Source organism: Mus caroli, chromosome 1 (genome assembly GCF_900094665.2).
Source record: "Mus caroli chromosome 1, CAROLI_EIJ_v1.1, whole genome shotgun sequence".
Classification (NCBI taxonomy): Eukaryota; Metazoa; Chordata; class Mammalia; order Rodentia; family Muridae; genus Mus; species Mus caroli.
This window is the reverse complement of record NC_034570.1, coordinates 119,929,041-119,952,554: the sequence shown is the minus strand read 5'-3', so window position 1 is coordinate 119,952,554 and position 23,514 is coordinate 119,929,041. Positions and strand designations below refer to the sequence as shown.

Here is a 23,514-nt window from a genome sequence, read left to right as displayed (position 1 = left end):
AAGATAGACTCTATTATTCAAAGCACAATTAAGAATTCAACTATGGGGGGGCATGCAGGAGTGTTGGTGAACACCTTTAAAATTAGCATTTAGGAAACAAAAGCTAGCTAGGGGATGCACAGTCAGACTGTCTCAAACAAGTTTTATTTAGCTAACACAAAGGGACCTAATCCTCTGAAAGCACAGCAGGTTTATCTGTCCATTTTTGTTCCTTACATAAATCCATAAATGAATCCATTGTAAGTCTGTTTTTAACCATAACTGCCTTATATTTATATAGAGATTTCTCACTCTTTGATGATTTATCTGATTGAAAAATAAACAAATTTAAGCTGGAGAGCTGGCTCAGCAGTTAAAAGCTTATTTATTCCTTAATTGGACCAAACTTCTATTCCTTGTACCTTACTTCTTTTTGAAGGGGTTGTTTTTAAGACAGGGTTTCTCTGTGCATCCCTGGCTGCCCTCAGAGATCTACCTGCCTCTGCCTCTCAAATGCTGGGATTAAAGGTGTGCACCACCACCAGCTGGCTCACAACTACCTGTATTTCCAGTTGCAAGTGGCCAAAAGATACCTTTTCAAAGGAATTTTATTTTATTCTTTACTGTCATTATTACTGTTTTTGCAGAGCTGAAGTTGTAACCCAGGACCCCATGTCTTCTAAACATTCTAGCACTGACCTAGACCCTAGCCTCTTCTAAGAAGTTTTTTTTAAACTTCCATATAATATTAAGTGGTTTTAGGTTAGGATTACAAGTATTACTAGCCATTAACTAATACTTTTTAATTGCAGCATAACAGATGAGTTTCGTAACTACTGCATTTTATAAGCCCTAAACTGGAAACTAAAATGGATCAGAGACGTTTAACTGATTAGTCAAAAAAAATGACGTTCAGTAGATAGTTATGCAGAACCCCTAGCTCAGTACATATGTATAGTATGAGCGAAGGTTTTCTTCATATTATTCTTTTGGTATAAAAAAAAAAAAGCAAAAATGACAGATGGATACACACATGTATGTACCAGAAGGGATTCTTAGAACAAAATGCTCAGATCTACAGCTGACTGACAACTTCAGAGATACAGAAAAGCTATAGCCTAGTTTTTCCATGGAATAGTTGGTTATTGAGGCAATCAGAATTTTAAACCTGCAATTCTGAATCTTCATTTGAGTTATGTTTAGGTTTCACTCAAGCTAACAAAATGACTAGAAACTGTAATTTATTAAACAAAACGCTGTCTACAAAAGGTAAGGGCAAACCTTTCTACTCTGACGGTGAGGTCCTCGGCTGGTCTCTGGTTTGAACATCCATGAGGCTCCTGAGAGTGGCTGTCATGACCTGTGCATTCTCCTCCTTAATTATTAAAATGAAATAAGAATACTGCATTAGAGGCAGGTATATCTCTGAGATGGAGGCCAGCCTAGTCTACAGAGTGAATTTCAGAACAGTCAGGAGTACACAGAGAATCTTGCAAACAACAACAACAATAACAACAACAACAACAACAAAAACCAAACTAAATCAAACAAACACCCCCCCCCCCCAACACAAAGGAAACTGCATTTAATGCAACTTGTAAGAGGTGTAAGTCATCTAGTTACCTTGCCTCTTGAGTATTAAGATGGCAGAAATGCATCACTGTGCCTGATGGACGGACAAACATTCTACTAGCTAAGCCTTAGACCTAGGTTGGGTTTATCAGGCCATTTGAACAGGCTTGATGCTATCTGTCTGGGATGCTACAGTAAGACTAATCCATGCCTTTAAGTATGAACTGAAGGAATACTTGTACTATACCTGTTGCAGTATCTGACTTTGTGTCAGAGGTAGCTGGTGTCTCACAAAGCTCTGTATTTTTGGACTCGGGACTTTCACATACATCAGGTTCGAATGAGGCAGATGGGGTAGATACTGAACTTTCTGACTGGTTGTCATTTGTCACTGATGTTTCACCTTTTGACGAGTGCATCTCGGGAGAAAACAAATCAAAACTTAATGTGAGACTGCATAGCTATTTTATGGTAGATGATTTCTAAATTCTCTCTCTCTCTCTCTCTCTCTCTCTCTCTCTCTCTCACACACACACACACACACACACACATCTTCAAGAGTAGATGTACTATATCTTCTGTAGGACAAATTGAAAATTTAGAGTTCTAGACATAATAAAATCTATATTATGGGCTATATGTAGTGGCACAAGCCTTTAATCCCAGGCAGAGGCAAGTGGATCTCTGTAGGTTCAAGACCACCCTGGTCTATACAGCAAGTTCTAGGACAGCCAGGCCTATAGAGACCCTCAAAAAAAAAACAAAAAAGAAAAATTACATTATAGGATTTAACTACAAGCTGGGAAGAGCATAATTTTCCTTTATTTTAAGTACAGGGGAATGAGCTAGGTCTCTAATCCATAAAAAGTTTTAAAGTAGAGTGACTGTTCTGGCTAGGGAAGGGGGCTCAAGACACTTCTGAAAGGCAAGGCAGATGAAAGACAAGCAGTGCCACTCTCTGGACAAGCTCACTTCCCTCAAGGGTCTCAAATTCTAACAGGTACCTGATAAATGGGCCACTAGTTGGGGTAATCCTACTTTGTCAAACTGTGGTATTCAGAGGGTAGTTCTGTGTTATCTTCAGAGAGTATCCATTGTTAAAAATGGAGCAGCCGGGCGTGGTGGCACACACCTTTAATCCCAGCACTCGGGAGGCAGAGGCAGGCGGATTTCTGAGTTTGAGGCCAGCCTGGTCTACAAAGTGAGTTCCAGGACAGCCAGAGCTATACAGAGAAACCGTCTCAAAAACCATTAAAAAAAAAAAAAATGGAGCTACCCTGGGGCCTGAGATCAGAGGACCTACAGAGGTTAAGAAACATCAATGTGGCCTGCCACAGCCCGAGTGAGGGTCCAAACAGACAGCTGTGGAGAGCAGGAGGGAAGAACCTTATGGACTGAAGAGGGCAGGTGGTAGGAAACAGGCTTGAGCTAGGAAATGCGTTAAGAGATATCTCTGCCCTCAGTGGCCAAAATCAGAGTTCATCCACTGAGAATTAACCTGGAGCTCCACAGCTCTAAACTTAAAGCCAGTGGGTGAATCAGTTCTAGAGTCACCCTTCCTTCCTTCACTAAAGCGTCTGAGAACTAGGGTTCAGGAGTGCACTTGACACTCACGTAGGCGCCACTCTAAAGGATGATTAATACTCAAAAGCCTTGAAAACACAAAGGTGGGTCTTGTACCCACACCAATGGTTGCTTTCTTGTCAGGAGCCATTAGCAATGGCTAAGGCTAGCAGGTGGCCTCCAGAATGTAGCCTACCATTTCTGCATGGTCTGTGATGGGTGAGCTCAATGAGGCAAGGTCCCAAAGAGACATCATCTCAAGATTGCTTCTTGTAGCTGATATGTTTTCCTGTCATTTTTAAATTAATATAATCTCTGAGCATTATACCAAATATTGAGCAGATTTCCTGCAGATCAACATAAAGGTGAACTTTCATGAATTAATGCAGTTTAGATGAATTAATGATTTTATAGAATTTCTGATTTGATTAAAATAATCTTAGGAAGAAAGTTTTAAGAGATAATTTTAGTTATTTTGCTAGAAAGATGTAATAAATTTAGAATCAAGAACAGAATGTGTCCACTCCTCATATAGTAAGTAAAGGCTATATAGTAAGGAATACAATGAGCTTTTACAATTACATTAAAAAGAGAAATAGGCTTGCGATAAATTTGTGTTCAAGGAAAAGCATTCAGATGTATACACAGGCAAGGTCATGTATAAAAACATGACACGCCTTTAATCCCAACACTTGGGAGGCAGAGGCAGGCGGATTTCTGAGTTCGAGGCCAGCCTGGTCTACAGAGTGAGTTCCAGGACAGCCAGAGCTACACAGAGAAACCCTGTCTCGAAAAAACCAAAAAAAAACCCCAACTACCCCTCCCCCCAAAAAAAAACCCTAAAAAAGAAATAAAGATGATTTGTTGGCTTGGGCAGCTTTCCCCCATCCATCTACCCACCAAATGTATATGTCTGTTTGTCTATGTGTGGTTATGCACGGACACTTGTGGAGTAGATGAAACAGATGGTCGGGCCCGGCCACAATGTGTGTGTATGGATGTATATGTGTCTGTGCATATTTGCCTGTGTAAAGGATTTTAATTCTTTCCTTTCTTTCCTCTCTGGTTCACAAAGAGTTAACCAGTCTAGTCATGGAGAGGCATCTGGGAGGAACCCTGTCTCAAAAATCCAAAACTAAATAAATTATAATTAAAGTAGGAATTAAAAAAAAATCTTCAATAGGGGCTATTCAGGATTAAAAATAAAACCTTTTTTTTTTTTTTTTAAAGATTTGTTATATGTAAGTACACTGTAGTTGTCTTCTGACACTCCAGAAGAGGGAGTCAGATCTCATTATAGATGGTTGTGAGCCACCATGTGGTTGCTGATATTTGAACTCAGTACCTTCGGAAGAGCAGTCTTAACTGCTGAGCCATCTCTCCAGCCCCCAAATAAAATCTTAAAATAAGTTCTGGTTCCTTCTTACCTGTTGGACTTTATGAATTCTTGTAACAAGTTCATCTGCAGAAACACTCCCTGCTATTACTTCCAAAGGGATTCCACTGTCTCCTATAAAGAAACTGGATGGAACACATACTACAGGATCTGTACAGGTCAATTAAGTTTAATAATTCACGCTTGAAACAAGAAGTTTTATAAAATACAGTTAACAAAGCAAAGCATATCATTTTAGTGGATTTCATATTACTAGCTAGCAAGTTTCTCACCTCAATGACCATCATGCCTCTAGTGCATGTCGTATGTAAAATGATTTATGGTAGGTACAGGGTATCACAGTGAAGAATATATTTCATTCTCCTACATCATAGCTTAACTTTATATTCATCTGCCTTTTGTCACCTATTTTAACACTTCAATCAAACTACTCCATACTGTTCTTCAGATATTCACATTTAAAAAAAATGTACTTTGCCATTAGCTACAATGTATTACCTCAAAGACAATCTACAACATTGCTTCTACAAACAAAAGGTAAGTTTTCTTAAGTAAAACTAATTCCTAATTTTTTTTCTCCTTTTTTTTTTTTTTTTGAGACAAGGTTTTTCTGTGTAGCCATGGCTGTCCTGGAACTTGTGCTATAGACCAAGCTGACCTCCAACTCAGAGATCCCTCTGCTTCTGCCTCCCAACTGTTAGTATCAAAGGTGTGCAAAATTAATACCCAGTTTAATTCCTAAATGTTTTAATTAAAAAAAAAAGCATATATTCATGAAACCAATTCTTCAATCAAAGGATACAAATTTGTGAAAACTGCAGACAGGCTTCACTGTAAAAAAAAGATATCAAGAGCAAAATCATTACACAAATTCAACTATTTTCCAAATACTGAGTTGCTTTCATTAAATTTACTATACCAATATAAGTACTTTTTTTCCCCCCTTGGTTTTTCGAGACAGGGTTTCTCTGTGTAGCCCTGGCTGTCCTGGAACTCACTTTGTAGACCAGGCTGGCCTCAAAGTCAGAAATCCACCTGCCTCTGCCTCCCAAGGGCTGGGATTAAAGGTGTGCCACCATGCCTGGCTATAAATACTTTTTTTTTCTTTTTTTAAAAATTAATTTATTTATTTAATGTATTTATTATATGTAAGTACACTGTAGCTGTCTTCAGACACACCAGAAGAGGGCGTCAGATCTCATTTCGGGTGGTTGTGAGCCACCATGTGGTTGCTGGGATTTGAACTCTGGACCTTCGGAAGAGCAGTCCGGTGCTCTTACCCACTGAGCCATCTCACCAGCCCTATAAGTACTTTTTAAAAGTTACTAGTTGTCTGGCAATAAGCAGAAGAGAAATGAGAATTTTATTTCACAAGACATTTTTGTTCTTTTTAATTGTCTTATAATTTTCAGATTAAAAAATGATTTGTTCGGGCTGGCGAGATGGCTCAGTTGCTAAGAGTACTGACTGCTCTTCCGAAGGTCCTAAGTTCAAATCCTAGCAACCACATGGTGGCTCACAATCACCCCTAATAAGATCTGACACCATCTTCTGGCTCATCTAAAGACAGCTACAGTGTACTTATCTATAATAATACATAAATCTTTGGGCCAGAGAGAGCAGGAACTCAGTGGGGCTGACCAGAGCGAGCAGAGGTCCTAAAAATTCAATTCTCAACAACCACATGAAGGCTCACAACCATCTGTACAGCTACAGTGTACATAAAATACATAAATAAATCTTAAAAACAAAAAGATTTGTTCTTATAGCTCAAAAAGTGGTGGCTGGATTTGCTAGAATCCCAGGAGGTAGATTTTTGTGAGTTCAGTATCAGTCTGGTCTACACAGTGGATAGCCAAAGCTACATAGTGAGAGCCCACAGAGAAAGAAAAGAAAACAAGAGAAAAGAAAGGAAAAGAAAGGAAAACAGAGGTACCTCATGTTGCTTCTTTAAGAACTAACATAACTAAATAAGAAAGTCTTGGTGGCTGGAGAGAGAGATGGCTCAGTGGTCAAGAGCACAGACTGCTCTTCCAGAGGACCCAGTTTGACTTCTAGTATCCACACAGTGGCTCACAACCATCTGTAACTCCTGTTCCAGGAGATACAACAACCTCTTACAGCATCCTTGGGCACTGCATGCACAAGGTGCACAGATATACATGCAAATACTCATATAATACACATAAAATAAATCTTAAAAAATTCTTAGTCTCTAAAAAGATAGTGACTACGAATTACCTGTACACATGATTAACATGTACTAACAAGGATTAAAACATTCTAAATATCCATCAAGAAAACCATATAAAGGTATAGAAAGCTGTTAAATACTATCATTTCTAAATACAAAAAAACAAAAAACAAAAAAACAGTCGGAGGGCCACTGGGATGGTTCTGGGTTACAAAACTGCTGTGCAAGCCTGACAACCTGAGTTCAATCACACAAAGGTAAAAAGTTGTCCACCTGTGTGCTATACTGCCTGTCCCTCCCCCCCCACAGTAATAATAAAAATTCTTAAGACTGAAAACTATTTTTAATCACTTACTTAACTGCAGTAAAGAGCTTTCTGGTCAGGGATGGGAGAGAGGACTGAGATAAGAGTGAAGCACATGCCTAGCATGCATTATTCATCAATTCAATCACCTGTGCGTGAGGCAGTGCGTATGCACACATACACACACAGGGATAAGAGAGACTTTTTATAGTAATATTAATTAGATCCCGAACAAAGGGAGTGATTCAGTAATTCCCAGGTACCTCTAAAAACACCAAAACAGCAAGTTAGGAGAGTGGCTCAGCAGTTAAGAGAGCAGGCTGCTCTTCCAGAAGACTCTAGTTAGATGCCAATACTCACATCAGGTGGCTCACAACCACTTGTAACTCTACTTGGAGAGGACCTGAACCCCCTTATGGCCTCCACAGACACTGCATGCATCTGGTACATACATAAAGATTCAAGTGTGTATATGCATGTGCACACAAGCGCACACATATACACAGATAAAACATAATAAATGAATATTTTATAGGCTTACAAGTAAATTTCTGAACATTCATGTATTTAATGTATATGGGTTATTTGTGTGTATGTATGTGTTTCTACATGTGTGCCTAGTGCCCACAGAAGCCAGAAGAAGGCATCAGAGTCCCTGGAACTGGAGTTACACGTTGTTTTGAGCCTCCACATGGGTGTTGAAAAGAGTAGCCAGGGTGCTTAACAACTGGGTCACCTCTCCAGCCTGAACATTTTTAATCCCTTTGTTTTTGTTTATTTGTTTGTTTGTTTGTTTTATTTTTTGAGATAGCATTTCCCTGTGTAGCCCTGTCTGTCCTGGAACTCACTTTGTAGATTAGGCTGACCTTGAACTCATGTAGATCTGTCTGTTTCTGCCTCCCAAGTGCCAGAACTAAAGGCATGCACCTCCATTACCCAGCTTCATTTATTTATGTATTTTATATATTTCTATGTATATGGGTAGGCATGGTATTCAGGTCAGAAGACAACTTGTATAAGTTGGCTCTCTCCTTTCACAACGTGTGATATGGAGATTAAACTCAGGTTGTCAGGCTTGGCTGACATTTTGTTTGCTGATCCATTTTGTTAGCCCCAAATCATAATTCTTGTTACACACTACATGGATGCTTGGTAGACAAGATAAACTTAAAAAAAATTTTTTTAGCAAGGTGTAATGAAGAATCTGAAAACAGCAATCAGAAATTAAGTTCCCTTGAAAATATTAATTTTGAATTATAAGTTCTTTATAATAAAGTTTTAATAGCAATCATAGCAAAAATAATTTAAATTCCCCAAACTGGGTGTGGCAATGCACTCAAAAAATTCAAAAATAGGGCTGGTGAGATGGCTCAGCGGTTAAGAGCGCCGACTGTTCTTCCAAAGGTCCTGAGTTCAAATCCTAGCAACCACATGGTGTCTCACAGTCATCTGTAATGAGATCTGATGCTCTCTTCTGGAGTGTCTGAAGACAGCTACAGTGTACTTACATATAATAAATAAATCCAAAAATAATTTGTTTCCAGGATACCTTATGTACTGGCTTTTTTTTTTTTTTTTTTTTTTTTTGGTTTTTTTCGAGACAGGATTTCTCTGTATAGCCCTGGCTGTCCTGGAACTCACTTTGTAGACCAGGCTGGCCTCGAACTCAGAAATCCACCTGCCTGTGCCTCCTGAGTGCTGGAATTAAAAGGCATGCGCCACCACGCCCGGCTTGTACTGGCTGGTTTTATGTGTCAACTTGACACAGGCTGGAGTTATCACGGAGAAAGGAGCTTCAGTTGGGGAAGCGTCTCCACGAGATCTAGCTATAAGGCATTTTCTCAATTAGTTATCAAGGGGGAAGGGTCCCTTGTGGGTGGGACCATCTCTGGGCTGATAGTCTTGGGTTCTATAAGAGAGTAGGCTGAGCAAGCCAGGGGAGGCAAGCCAGTAACTCACATCCTTCCATGGCCTCTGCATCAGCTCCTGCTTCCTGACCTGCTTGAGTTCCAGTCCTGCATCTTTTGGTGATCAACAGCAGTATGGAAGTGTAAGCTGAATAAACCCTTTCCTCCCCAACTCCTTTTTGGTCATGCTGTTTGTGCAGGAATAGAAACCCTGACTAAGACACCTTAGTACCTTAGTTATCTATATCCATAAAACTAACATTCTTAATAGTCTCTAAGATGTCATAGGTAACAACAACAACAAAAATCATTACGAAGTAAATAATGAAGCATTAGAGCGTAAGCATACCTTTTAGTATCAATTTTAATAGCAACAAAGTTGTTTGATGATGCTTCTGTCACTTTTTCATCTTCCCAACTTGCAGCCATTTGTATAGATTGCTCATCATCCCCTGTGAAAACATTTCAAGGACTTAAGAACACAAGGCCACGAGATTTGTTCATTCTGAATTCTTTCCTGTGCAAAACTAGGACTACAAATAAAATATAACCCATAAATATTTTTTCTTTCAAATTTTATATTTTTTGTGCATGAGTGTTTTGCCCTGCATGTATTTAACAGCATCACATGTGTGCAGTGCCCCAGGCCAGGAAATGCTTGGGAACCCCTGGAAATGGGGTTACAGACAGTTGTGAGCTGTCATGTGGGTGATGGGAAAAAAACTGGTCCTCTGCAAGAACAGCAAATATTTTTTTCTTCATTCTTTCCTTCCTTTCCTTATTAGTGAGTCAGGGTCTCTATGTAGTCTTGGACCTTGCTGTGTAGGCTAGGCTAGCCTTGAACTCAGATATCATGCCTCCTAAGTGCTGGAATTAAAGGCATGCACTACTACATATCCAGCTTAGCAAGTACTTTAACTATCAAACCAGAAAACTGATCTCCTGAAGTCATGGATGTAGTCCCATGGTACAGTGCTTGTCTAGAATTCACAAAGTCCTTGGTTTGAGCCCCAGCATAGCAAATTCACAAACAAACCCAAAAAACTTTATATTTCAGTTGGCTATATCAAAACAAACACAAATAATCACTACTTATAGCTTCCACTGCTACCACCTTCAACAAAGCTGGCAGAGGCCTCCCAGATATTTATAGTAGCTTAAATGGGTCTTCCCTTCCAAGTCTATTTTTTTTTTAAATTTACTTATTTTTATTTTATGTGTGTTTGTCTGCATATATATGTGTGTATATATGTGCCTGGTACCCAAAACTGGGGTTAAGGACAGTTGTAAGCTGCCTTGTGGTGCTGGGAACTGAACCTGGGTCCTGATAAAAGAGGAGCAAGTTCTCTTAGCTTGACAGTCTCACTAGAATGTCTATTCTTACACAGCAATTGATTATCATGGAGCCAATTTGGGATCAGAACTTGGGGCCCCTTATAAGAGGAGCAAGTGCTCTTAACTACTAAACCATCTCTCCAGCACCACTTAACACTTTAAAAAAAAGGTTTTTTTTTTATGTTTTTTTAATTTTTTTTTTAATTAGGTATTTTCCTCCTGCTTGTGGACGTTGTACATCGTGGTGCGGAGCCTAGTGCGCACCACGATGTACAACGTCCACAAGCAGTTTACATTTCCAATGCTATCCAAAAAGTCCCCAATACACGCCCCCCACTCCCCCACCCACCCACCCCCACCCCTTGGCCCTGGCATTCCCCTGTACTGGGGCATATAAAGTTGGCAAGTCCAATGGGCCTCTCTTTCCAGTGATGGCCGACTAGGCCATCTTTTGATACAAATGCAGCTAGAGTCAAGAGCTCTGGGGTACTGGTTAGTTCATAATAATGATCCACCTATAGGGTTGCAGATCCCTTTAGCTCCTTGGGTACTTTCTCTAGCTCCTCCATTGGGGGCCCTGTGATCCATCCAATAGCTGACTGTGAGCATCCACTTCTGTGTTTGCTAGGCCCTGGCATTGTCTCACAAGAGACAGCTATATCTGGGTCCTTTCAGCAAAATCTTGCTAGTGTATGCAATGGTGTCAGCGTTTGGAAGCTGATTATGGGATGGATCCCTGGATATGGCAGTCTTTAGATGGTCCATCCTTTCTTCACAGCTCCAAACTTCATCTCTGTTTTTTGTTTTTTTTTTAAATTAACTTTGTTATAAGAACCTTGGACAACAAAACCCATTACAGATCACCCACTTTTAATACACTATACATCTTAATTATCTTTATTGTCTATTGTCTTTCTCTCCCAACTAGAAAAAAAATGTTCCATAAGGACAAAGACAGTTTTCCTTGTTATCTTAAACCTGAAATTCCTACAAGAGAACCTGTAGTAATAAGACATATAGCTTGTATTCTATGTTTATTGGAATATTTAAATATTTAGCATAGTGAGCATACACACATGCCTACAATACTTGACTGAATGTCTGAATGAGATGAGGTCCCAGAAGAAATTTGTACATGGAAATGGGACATGGAAATACACTAAAGAACAAGGGAACAGTACCATTTGGAAGTGAGACGATTCTGAACGAATGTGTCTGCAGAGACAATGGTGTAGGAAGAAATAATAAATTCCCAAGAAAATGAGTCAACTATCAACCTAGAAATAGCTATTTAAGAACACTCTGTACAATTACTTCAAGGAGGAGGTAAAGAGTGAGGAGTCTTATGTGGTCTGTCATTCTTTCATCCACTATTCTATTCTATTTCAGTTCTTTTGTTGTAGACATTGGGCTTATGTAGTAGATATAAATCAATACGTGCTCTCAGCATAGATTAAAATCTAATGGTGCAAAACAAAACAAAAAACAAGCAAACAAAAAAGCAGACAACTGCCAATTACTTAAAGAAGTAATTGCTATGAATGAGTGTTTGGGTTTGGGAAGATAGTTACAAGAAGACCCGAGTTTGAATTCCAGGATGTGAGCACATATGCAAATAAATAAAATCCCTTTATTAAGGTCAGAGAAGCCTTCTCTGATATCTTTTTTTTTTTTCTTTTCTTCCTTATCTTTTTTTTTTCTGAGACAGGGTCTCTCTCTGTAGCATTGGATGTCCCAACTTACTATGTAGACGAGGCTGGTCTTGATCTCCCAAGTGCGGGGATTAAAGACATGTACCATGACATTGGTCTCTGAAGTGACATTTAAGGTAGAAAACAAAGAGAACTGAGCCACACTAAATACAGAAAAGCTCACCACGAAGAAAGAATACACGTGCAGGGAAAGGTCTGTGTGGTCAGGAAAATAATAAACAATGGAGAACACGAGACAAATAAAACTGAAAAGCTAAGGAGGGCCACCCACACCACAGCTTATCTGACAGAGTGCACAATGGTGACATTTAGCTAGAAACCCTGCGGGAGAATAACAAATGAGGGCAGTAAACATGCTTAGCCTTGAGTTAATCCTAAGAAAGAGACTATGGCTTTTGTGAGGTTGGTGCCTCTCATTCCCTTACCTATGCTAGGCAGGTTAAGGTCCTAATGTCACATTCCCACTGCCAGTTTGTACGTCACTCAGCCTTGAGATGGCAGCAGTAGCTGAATGCCAGTCTCAGTGAGAAGCTTAATACTTACTAAGTTCCGCTAGAATTACCATTTGCCGTTGTCAGTATCCTTAGTGTCTTATTTTTAACCAAAATATCAACCACCTAAAGAAATTTCAATTGCTTAAACCTTAAACTTTGTGGTCTATGTTAAACAAAGAGAGCAGTCAACAGTATCAGACACAAACAATTTTCAGCAAATATCACTGACTTGACAGACATCTTTTTTTATTTTAATGATTTACTGATTTTATGCAGTGAGTATACCATCACCATCTTCAGAAAGATCAGAAGAGAACATTGGATCCCATCACAGATGGTTGACAGCCACCAAGTGGTTGCTGGGAATTCAGGACCTCCAAAAGAGCAATCAGCATTCTTAACCTCTGAGCCATCTCTCCAGCCCTAGACAGACATCTTTGCTTCAGGTTCCTCTTAGATTTTTGTACTATTGCACAACTATCTTTATATCTTTAAATTTAAACAGATACAACTGGAGATTCTTGTTAATTTGGCTTAAGTATCTCTAGTTTCTAATACAACGCTATAATTATTTAATCTTTATTTACTTACTAAATAGATTATTTAATTCATAAAGGCTATATTTAAAAAATACAGAAGCAGTAGCCTATGCCTGAAGATACTTGGGAGGGAGGCTGAGCCCAGGAGCTTGAGGGCAGTCTGGGCAGGAGCAGGACCTAGCCTCTCAAAAACTAAAGGAAACAATTTCATGGGGGCTGGAGAGACGGCTCAGTGGTTAAGAGCAGTGACTGCTCTTCCAGAGGTCTTGAGTTCAATTCCCAGAAACCACATGGTGGCTCACAACCATCTGCAATGGGATCTGATGCCCTCTTTAGGTATATCTGAAGACAGCTACAATGTATTCATATAAATAAATCTTTAAGGAAAAAAAAATGACTTCATGAAATAAAGACTTGCCTAAACATTTTCTCTGAAATAATTATTTTTAAAAGATATTTTATGTATGTGTGGGCTTATGTGTGTGTATGTGTATCACATATGCATAGGAGGCTGTGGGGTCTTCACAAGAGGCATTAGATCCCTAAACCGGAAATAGTAGATGGTTGTGAGCTGCCTGCCATATGGATGCAGAATTCAGGTCCTTTGCAAGAGCAGTAAATGCTCTTAACTTCTGAGGCATTTCTCTAACCCCTATATGTATGCATGTATGTGTGTGTGTGTGTGTGTGTGTGTGTGCGCGTGCGCGCGAGCATGTGCACCCTTTACTCTCCTATGTTTTTGGCCTGGAATACTTGTAGCCCTGGCTGTCCTGGAACTCACTCTGTAGACCTGTAATACCAGTATTTTAGAAGCAGAGCCAGGAGGACTACAGCAAGTTTCAGGCCAGCCTGGTTTGCAACACACTTTTGTTTTGTTTTGTTTTTCAAGACAGGGTTTCTCTGTGTAGCCCTGGCTGTCCTGGAACTCACTCTGTAGACCAGGCTGGCCTTGAACTCAGAAATCTGCCTGCCGCTGCCTCTGCCTCTGCCTCCCGAGTGCTGGGATTAAAGGCGTGTGTTTAAGTTGAATTTTTTAAGGTTGGTATATAATTGATGGGATCTCCTATCAAAGAAAATTTAAAGTTCTCATATATAATCTGTGGCCTTGAGTGAATAGCTACGACTATTATACAATATGAAATCCTGTGAACTTATTTAAAATATCTTGAGGATTCTGTGGTTTGTGTGTGTGTGTGTGGTGTGTGTGTGAGATTTGGTGAGAGTGGTGGGTGTGTGTGGTTTGATTCTAACATTCTAAGGTGTGAACTCTGTAGACAGCAATGTCATGTCTGATGTCAAGAGATTGGCGCTCCCTCCCTGTTAGGTGCTACCTGTTGAGTGCTGCTGCTCTATGAGCTCAGTGTCTCTGTATTTCTAGAGTAAATACTTTGTGTTAGGATGACCTAGCTAAAACTCTAGAAAAGCTGTCTGCATTTTGAAAGAGGGTAACAGACAGACTCCACTGTCCATCCCTAACAGGATTTCTGCAAATGTTCAATAGTTGCTGATATGCTAAACATACATAATACTAGGTCACCGCAGTAAGGTTAACTGAGGAATATATATATGCATAACGCTCTATAAAGTATAAGACTTCAATTACTTCTACAGCTTTCCAATATTTGTTAATCAGATTTAGTATTTTAGACTAGGGTGTAGTTCATTTACTAGTGGGGTAGAGCAACTACCTGGCATAAATAAAACCCCAGGTTTAGACCTACCCATAAAGGGGAAAATTTTTGGAACTTTTATTGTTTTTTGGGAACATTTAGGTACCATCAATTGGCTGTCTTGGAACTTAGTAGACCAGGCTGGTCTTGAACACATAGAGATCTGACTGCCTCTGCCCGGCAAATGCTGGTGAGTACCATCACACAGCCCCTCTCCCCCTCTCTTGAGACAAGGTTTCTCTGTGTAGCCCTGGCTGTCTTTTAACTCCCTCTATAGATCAGGCTGGCCTCAAACTCAGAGATCCACTAGCCTCTGCCTCCTAGTGCTGGGACTAGAGGTGTGTGCCACTCCTGCTCAGCTGTTTATTTTCTTTTTCCCTTAAAAAACAAAAATGTCCCTGTCTCGAAAAACCTAAAAAAAAAAAAAAAAAAACAAAAAAAAACAAAAAAAAAAAAAAATGTCACCGGGCGTGGTGGCACACGCCTTTAATCCCAGCACTCGGAAGGTAGAGGCAGGCAGATTTCTGAGTTCAAGGCCAGCCTGGTCTACAAAGTGAGTTCTAGGACAGCCAGGGCTACACAGAGAAACCCTGTCTAGAAAAACAAAAACAAAACAAAACAAAAAACCCCACCAAACCCGGGGCTGGCGAGATGGCTCAGCGGGTAAGAGCAATGATTGCTCTTCCGAAGGTCCTGAGTTCAAATACCAGCAACCACATGGTGGCTCACAAACACCTGTAATGAGATCTGACCCCCTCTTCCGGTGCATCTGAAGTCAGCTACAGTGTACTTATGTATAATAATAAATAAATCTTTGGGCTGGAGCAAGCAGAGACTGAGCGAGCAGGGCTGACCAGAGTGATAGAGGTCCTAAAAATTTATTTCCCAACAACCATATGAAGGCTCACAATCATCTGTACAGCTACAGTGTACTCACACATATAAACAAATAAATCAAAAACAAAACAAACAAAAAACCCCAAAAATGTCAGATATGGTAGCACCCACCTATAATTCAAGCAGTTGGGGGTCTGAAGCAGAAAGATAACTGTGAGTTTGGGGCCAGCATACACTACAACGTAAGGGCCTACACACCTTTGATCCCAGTATTTGGGAGGTAGAGGAAGAGGTAGACTGATCTCTGTGAGTTCAAAGCCAGTCAAGGTTATAGTCAGACTCTGTACACTCAGCCCCAACACCGTAAAATGTAAAAATGTTAACCTGTTGTGGTTGCACACGTCTGTAATCACAACACTTGGGAGTAGAGAATCAGGATTTCAAGGTCAGCCTGGGCTATATGAAATCCTGTCTCAAAAAAACCAAACCAAACCAAACAAAATACCACACAAGAAACCCAAAAATCCTAGAAAACCAAGCAAACACAGTTTTTGTGAGCCTGGCCCAAGTTACTTACAACTTTGGACCTAAGTTGTTTAACTACAAAAACAAGACAATAAAACCACCTTTCCCCCCAGAACTATTGAAATTTTGTGTGGAACACAGTTTAAAATGTTATAAACTGCGGCTAGAGAGAGAGCTCAGTGGTTAAGAGTGCCAGCTGCTCTTTCAGATGACCTGAGTTCAATTTCTAACGTGAGTTCAATGTCATGTTCTTTCCATTTTCATGTGACTACTGTTCTTACTGGATTACAAGACTAATTTATTAATTTAATTTAAAGTATAATTCAATATAGCCTAAGTAATTTATGCTCTTCTAATTAACAGCAAGCATCAAGTTGAAAATTTAGCATAACAAAACAGACATTTAAAATTTAAAATGCTCAAATTCACATGTCAGTCTTTTTTTTTTTTTTCAGAGATGAACAAAGTTATAGAACTCTTAAAAGCCGTGGGTCAATTATGAGTAACTGTTACTGAACACAAGTGACTGAAGAAATGAATAGTTGTCACTTCAGATTAATAGTTGTCACACAAACTGGCCCATGTATCAACAATGTACAAAACTATAGAAGCAGATGGTTGACTGTGGATATACAAGACTTCAGCAATAAAACAGGAGGCTATGGAACAAACTGATTTAGAGCAACATGGGGTAAATGAGTTAGCACATGTCTGGAAAACTACATTTTAGGTTAGAAGAGAGGAAGAATCAGGACTGAATATGTACTTTAAAAACTATGTTAAAAGTTAAAAAAAAAGGTCAACTTGTAATAATTATGGCACCTTAGAGTTCCCTCTGAGTACTATGATAAAAGAGTACCATCTGTGAGCTCAAGTTTATGTTTCGGGAACATTCTAAGACATCAGGTGGTTTCTTTGTGGCTTACCGATGACACAGCTTTCTTGACAGCTCACAACTTTCTAGACCTAGTCGTCTGCCTAGTGGCCTGTCCCAACCACACCCGCACACTAAGAATTAAAAGGTCCAAGCTGCCAGAAGAGGAGATCCCAGAGGACCAAGAAGGGGAACACCAGGGCTGGGGGTCTTGGGGGGGGGATCTGCCTGCGACAACCCGATTGCCAAGGCCTGCAGGGCGCGACTCCTCGCAGGGTTCAGAGATTGGGGACAGGGCCTGGACGCGCTTCCCACACAGATGCAGACAGGTCACGCCGGAGTCCCCAACAGACCCCAGAAGCACCAAGCGACACTGGGCCCGCCCGCGGCCTGGAGAGGCTTGGCGTCTGGGTCGGCCCCGCAGCGGAGCAAGCCTGGAGCCATATAAGAAAAAAAGCTGTACTGGCCGGGATAGGAGACGAGCGGCCCCGAAGAGACCGAGTGGACTGGGCGACAGGGTCTTAGGCTGTCTGAGCCCGGCCCACCGTAGCTCCTCCTGCCTAGCTCACTCGACGCTAACGAGAATCCAGAACAAGACCAAAGCGCCACCGTTCTCGGGCCCTCTCCCCAGTCACCTGCCACGAACACCACGAAGACCGCGCCGCTCCTCTTAGCAGACGCGATGGCCGCCGGGATGGCGCCCTGGAACCACAGCATCGTTCCCTTCAGGCCCAGGCCCTCGCTCCGTGTGTCGTCGCCGCGGTGCCACAGCCGACCCCGCCCTCCTGGTTCTCTGGCCTCGTGGCCCCGGCAACCACCGGCTAGTCCGGGCCCCGATCTGAGGACCCAGCTAGCCCGTATGCCCGACAGCCGCCCCCTGGGAACGCGCACCGGAGCGCGCTTGGCAAGAAAAGTACGCCCCTGTGTCACGTGACGACGACACTCCTCGTCAGGGGTCGCGCGCCCCGGTGCCTGGTCGGCTAGGTAAGTCCGTAAAGTGCGCGCCCCCGCGAAGCCTCGGGTTCCGACTCCAGGAAGTGGAAGGAAGTATCAGGAAGGATGACTAACCGCTACGGCACCTTGACGTGGTCTGCAGTGAGGCTTCCTGGGAATTGTAGTCTTCCGAGGCTTGTTTGTTAACTCGAGGAAAGGTAAACTGGTTTCGAAGCACGGCGAGAGTGAGCATGGTGAGCACATCAACGCTGTAAGAATAAATGCTAGGTATCGAGTTGCTGTCACCCTCTGACTTCTGCAAGCAATCTGCTCCACAAATAAACAAGCTTTACGGGGCTTGACCCGAAGCCTTTGGTTTTTGTTTAATTTGACCCTGTGAAAAAGATGGGATTCAGAGGGGCGTGGCAACCCATGCTTTTAATCCCAGCAATCTGAAAGCAGAGGCCTGCCTGCCTGTATGAAATGGACAGCTTAATCTACAAGGTGAGTTCCGCTGACTGTCAGGATTTGTACAGAGACCTTGAATAACAAACAAACAAACAAACAAAAACCAACCAACCAACCTACCAAAAACCCCAAACAAACAAAAGAAAAAGACCGGCTAGAGGCATAACGGTGTTCCTCCCCGCCCGCCTCCGCCTCCGCCCCCCCCCCCCCCCCCGTACCACATAGGCCCCTTACCTGAAGGGTAAGCAAAGTGGCAGAATGCTGGCTTTTGGCTATAATGTGCATTTACTAACTGGATCACATTGTAAAACATTCAGCCACTATGCTATGCTGTTGAAACAACTTATTTTTAATTCTGTGAAGACAATCCTCCTACCTGTACCATCCATTGTGTACCATCTTGGCTGGCTGTACTTAACTTGTATGAATATCATGTAAAGAAAATATTTCTGTTGTTTCCTTGAGTGATAGAGTAAAGAAAGTCTAAATAGAGTAGAATCAACTTGTGTATAGGCCAGTAAGAAAATAAATAACTATGTAAGGTTTATGGATGCATACGAAATCAAAATGGACGATAAAACATTTGCACAAGTTTCTAGTGTTTGGTTTCGGACTTGGGGACAAGGGACTGAGGTGCATATTTCCCACACCAAAGCAGAACTGGCCTCCAGGTTCTCCCAGCATCCCTCAGTCCATACCCTGCCTCCAACTTTGAACTTTCCAGTTCAGATATTTCTCTCTCTCTCTCTCTCTCTCCCCCTCTTTCTCTCTCATCTTTCTCTCTTTGCCCATTCCCACCCCCCCTTCTCTCTTACTATGTATCTTCCTCCACTAGCTGCTCCCCTCTCCCTGGTGGCAACTTCCTTGGCCTTGGTCCTTGGGGCCAGTGAACTCGCCGACCAAGAGCAGTTTCCCAAAAACCTGCCTTTAATATAATCTGGCTTAAATTGGCCAATTTCTCCTATCTTCCTTCAAATATATATATTTAACTACTTTGATATCCCTTTTCTGCTTCCAAGGCAGATACAAGTGAATAATACAAATCAGCATTAGTGGCAGGACGTGGAAACAGCTACCCCACTTCATGAGCACCTCCATTTATTACTAGCACAGCTCTGGACAATTAACCTCTGACAGTTCAGTTGTCTCACTAGTCAACTGGAGCCTTGGAGGGAACCTACCCTTTAGGCTATGTGATCACACAGAGACCCTTGTGAGTGTTTAGCAAGTACTTGTTACTTAAGTAGCAATTAAGTGCTTTACAGATGTTAGCTATTGTTTCTGAATGCCTGCCCCAAATCCTGTTTAAGAAAATTATGCATGTACTTTTCAGAATTCAAAGTTTTGCTGGATCATTTCTAAACTTAACCACTGAACAAACATTGTTGAGGTCTTAGTAAACAAAAGAAATAGGCAACCACCTCAAGGATTACATTCCTCTGACCAGCAGTAAAACATTAAGCAATAAATAGGGCAATTACTCCTGTAATTGCCACTGTAATAAATGGCAGAGAAGAAGAACTACAGGATGTTTTAACTTACACCAAGTCATTAATTATAGTTCACCAGGAATGCCTCATGAAGGGCTGAAAGGAACTGAAGAAGGTGGCTTTTTTTGTTTGTTTGTTTTTTTGTTTTTCGGAAACAGGGTTTCTCTGTATAGCCCTGGCTGTCCTGGAACTCACTTTGTAGACCAGGCTGTCCTGGAACTCAGAAATCCGCCTGCCTCTGCCTCCCGAGTGCTGGGATGCCACCACTGCCGGGCCTAGAAGTTGGCTTCTTGAAGTTCTGTTCTTTAAGTATGAACAGAGGGGCTCGGTAGAGATAGGCTCCATGTTCAAACACACACATTGCTCTTGCAGAGGACTTTTCAATTGTGAGTACCTACATTAGGTGGCTCACAACAGCCTATAATTTCATAAGCTCCTTTGGCCTCTGTGGACACCTGCATGCATGTGCACATATTACACACACACTATTAAGAACAATCACTTTTTTTTAGCTAAATTAACTGGAAAATGCAGGTAGAAAAGAATAAATGTTCTGGGAAGAGTTTGGTTTCCAGCACCGATCTCAGGCAGTTCATAGCCTCCAGCTCCGGCTAGGGAGTCCAGTACCTTCTGACCTCTGTGGGTACTCACACACACAGGCACATGAAAATAAAACTAATCTTAAAAAACAAGCATATCCAAACACAACCCCTGGAGCTGGAGTTATAGGTATTTCAGAGCTAACTGGTGTGGGTGCTGGGAACTTCAACTGCATGGTGGCAGGTGCCTTTAACTGATGAGCCATCTTCCTGGTCCAGGACTATCATTTTATTATAGTTATTTGAGAAAAGATACTTTCTATGTAGACCAGGCTGATGTAGAACTTTTGCTACCATCATGACTATCTTCTGAGAACAATTATAGGCTTGAGCCACCATGCCTGGTGTGAATTATTTTGAGTTTCAAGTGAAGTGTGTATACTGAGGTTAGAGGGCTCTACCTTTGATACATCTATATACCCCAGCCCAGAACTTTTTAAAAATTTTTCATTATTTAAGGTAGGTGTAAACTCGTACAGGTCAGAGGACAACTCAACTCTCTTCAATCACATGTATTCTGAATGGTATCTTTGGCAGCTCCCAGCATCACTCCTCTTGAACTGTAAGGTCAAAACTAGGAAACAATACAGAGCAATAAAGAATAACAATACAGGGCTGGAGAGATGGCTCAGTGGTTAAGAGCATTGACTTCTAGAGGTCCTGAGTTCAATTCCCAGCAACCACATAGTGGCTCACAACCATCTGTAATGGGATCTGATGCCCTCTTTTAGAATGTCTGAGGGCAGCTACAGTGTACTCACACACATAAAATAAGTAAATAATTAAAAAACAATGCAGAGCAGCTCCGAGGTGACTTACAGGTGGGTAGTATAATGGTGTGGGTACTCTGCAACAAAATTAGTGGGAATGACAGAGACTAGCACAAGGCTTCATCATAAATCATGTGTTCAGAATGGTATGAAGAGACCCAAATTGCTTTTTAATGAAAATGGTTTTCATAGGAAGTGAATTCAGATATTATATGATCCAATTCAAGTATGTTTTATAGTATAGGATAAACTGGCCTCTATTGTTCTAGCCACAACATATGCCTAGTTTTGTTTTATCTCTTTGAGAGTCTCAGAGGATATCCTTAATTCTGGATCCTTGTTATGTCCACCTTATGAGTGCTGGAATTATAGGTGTGTACTGTGGTGACCATATTTTATGTTTAATTTCTTCAAACTTCGTGGAATATAGCTTAGCTATATATCAATGGATTATTTTAAAAATTATATTTATCTCTTCATGTGTGTATGTATGTACTGCAATATGGGTAGCATGCCTGCCATGGTATTCAAGTGGAGGCCAGAGGAAGTTTGTTCTGTGACATTTCTGAGTTGTGAAGCCACTAGTCAGGGGTGGTGGTAGGTACCTTTAACTGATGAGTTATCTTGCTGGTTCAGGATTATTATTCTATTACTTTTGAGACAGTCTTACTTGTAGACCAGGCTGACCACCATCATGCCTGTCTCCTGAGAGCTGAGCCACTATGCTTGACTTGAATTATTTTGAGTCTCAAGTGAATTGTATATACAGAGGTTAGGAGTTTCTACCTGTTCTTTTGCCTTGTGACACCTGTATTTCAGTCTTCTCAAGTCTATGGTGACTTTACTTGGTGACCCAACTTGCCAAAGATAACCTTCTGATGCTTCTGCTTCCACCATTCAATGCTGAGATTATATGTGTATGCCATCATACCTGGTTTATGTGGTGCTGGGGATCAAACCTAGGGCTTTCCAAATGTTAGACAAGCATTGTACTGAGGTCCTCAACCTGGAGGACGCGTGCGTGCGTGCGTGCGTGCGTGCGTGCGTGCGTGCGTGCATGTGTGTATACAGGTCAGAAGGCAACTTGCAGGAATCATTTAGTCATGGGCCACAAGTTCACCACATGGGTCCTAGAAATGGAACTCCTGCCTCAACTCCCCAAGTGCTGTGATTACTGACATTCACTATGAACACATGGTTTAAGGCTTCCGTTAAAGAACTAAATTTGTTAAGTAACAAGAGAACTGAAACTTTACTTGGCTAATAATTTTATCTACTTAATGTTTCCTTTCTCCTTTCATAAAGAACTACTTTGATCACTTTTTAGTTTTCTGACTCAGGCTTTTCCATCATTCCCTTATGCCATTCTTTTTTTGTTTGTTTGTTTGTTTCAAGGCAGGGTTTCTCTGTATAGCCCAGGCTGTCCTGGAACTCAATTTGTAGACCAGGCTGGCCTTGAATTCAGAAATCCACCCGCCTCTGCCTCCCGAGTGCTGGGATTAAAGGCATGCCCCACTCCCTTATGCCATTCTTATTTCTATGCCAGGGGGGGGGGGGAAATCAATCCAAAATGAATTGGTTTAGAAATAAGCCAGAAACATGCACTATGCTGCCCGACCTGATGGAGCATAGTGGGGTATTAAAATACAGCTGCAGCCAGGCAGTGGTGGCGCATACACCACTGTGGAGAGCCGTGCCATGAGCAATCGCCATTATAAGATGGTGCTGGCCTCCGCTGTGCCTAACTAGTAAACAAGCCTTGTACGCACAGTGAACTCACGCCTAGTCACTGCCCATCTCGGGGCGTAGTAATGGGGTGATGGGCGAGCAACGAATCAGGAGCTGACACGCCACATCAGGTGCTGAAACGCCATGGCTGAGGGCTATATAAGCAACGCCATTTTCCAGGGTCTGGGTCTTCCCTCCTGAAGAAGCAATAAAGCTTTTTGCTGCAGAAGATTCAGGTTGTCCGAGTGTGTTCTTGCCGGCGAGAATGATAGCTCGGGACACACCACCATCTTAGTATTTGGGAGGGAAAGGGAAGGGCAAAGGGAACTTCTGTTTGAGGCCAGCCTGGTCTACAGAGTGAGTTAGGACAGCCATAGCTACACAGAGTAACCCCATCTTGTAAAAGCCAAAACCCAAACCAAACCAAGCAAGCAAGCAGCTGCCATGTTTTATACTGGTGAAAACTGATGGGTTGAATGTGTGAATATAAGCCTTAGGTTTTCTTGTCAGATCTCAAGGCCTCAAGAATCCCAGATATGGGGCCATTGTTGGTTAGCTGGGTACTAGACCATGAAGAGTGCTGGCATACAGGGGTCAGACCATTTCCACAAAGAGCTTCTGCTGA

The 23,514-nt window shown here is 41.6% G+C and overlaps 1 protein-coding gene across 2 annotated transcripts in view; it reads right to left on the bottom strand.

Annotated features, from left to right (window-relative positions):
• The window catches only part of Ubxn4 (UBX domain protein 4), a 35,794-nt gene extending 17,637 nt beyond the window's left edge, over positions 1-18,157 (bottom strand). For both annotated transcript variants that reach the window (XM_029477786.1, XM_021159713.2), the window contains exons 1-6: positions 17,537-18,157; positions 9,265-9,367; positions 5,313-5,341; positions 4,542-4,660; positions 1,799-1,970; positions 1,261-1,354 (exon numbers count right to left, since the gene is read on the bottom strand). In XM_029477786.1, coding sequence (XP_029333646.1) covers positions 1,261-1,354; positions 1,799-1,970; positions 4,542-4,660; positions 5,313-5,341; positions 9,265-9,367; positions 17,537-17,618 — 599 coding nt within the window. In that variant the 5' untranslated portion in view covers positions 17,619-18,157. The remainder of the gene's footprint in view (positions 1-1,260; positions 1,355-1,798; positions 1,971-4,541; positions 4,661-5,312; positions 5,342-9,264; positions 9,368-17,536) is intronic.
• Positions 18,158-23,514: the final 5,357 nt, after the last annotated feature.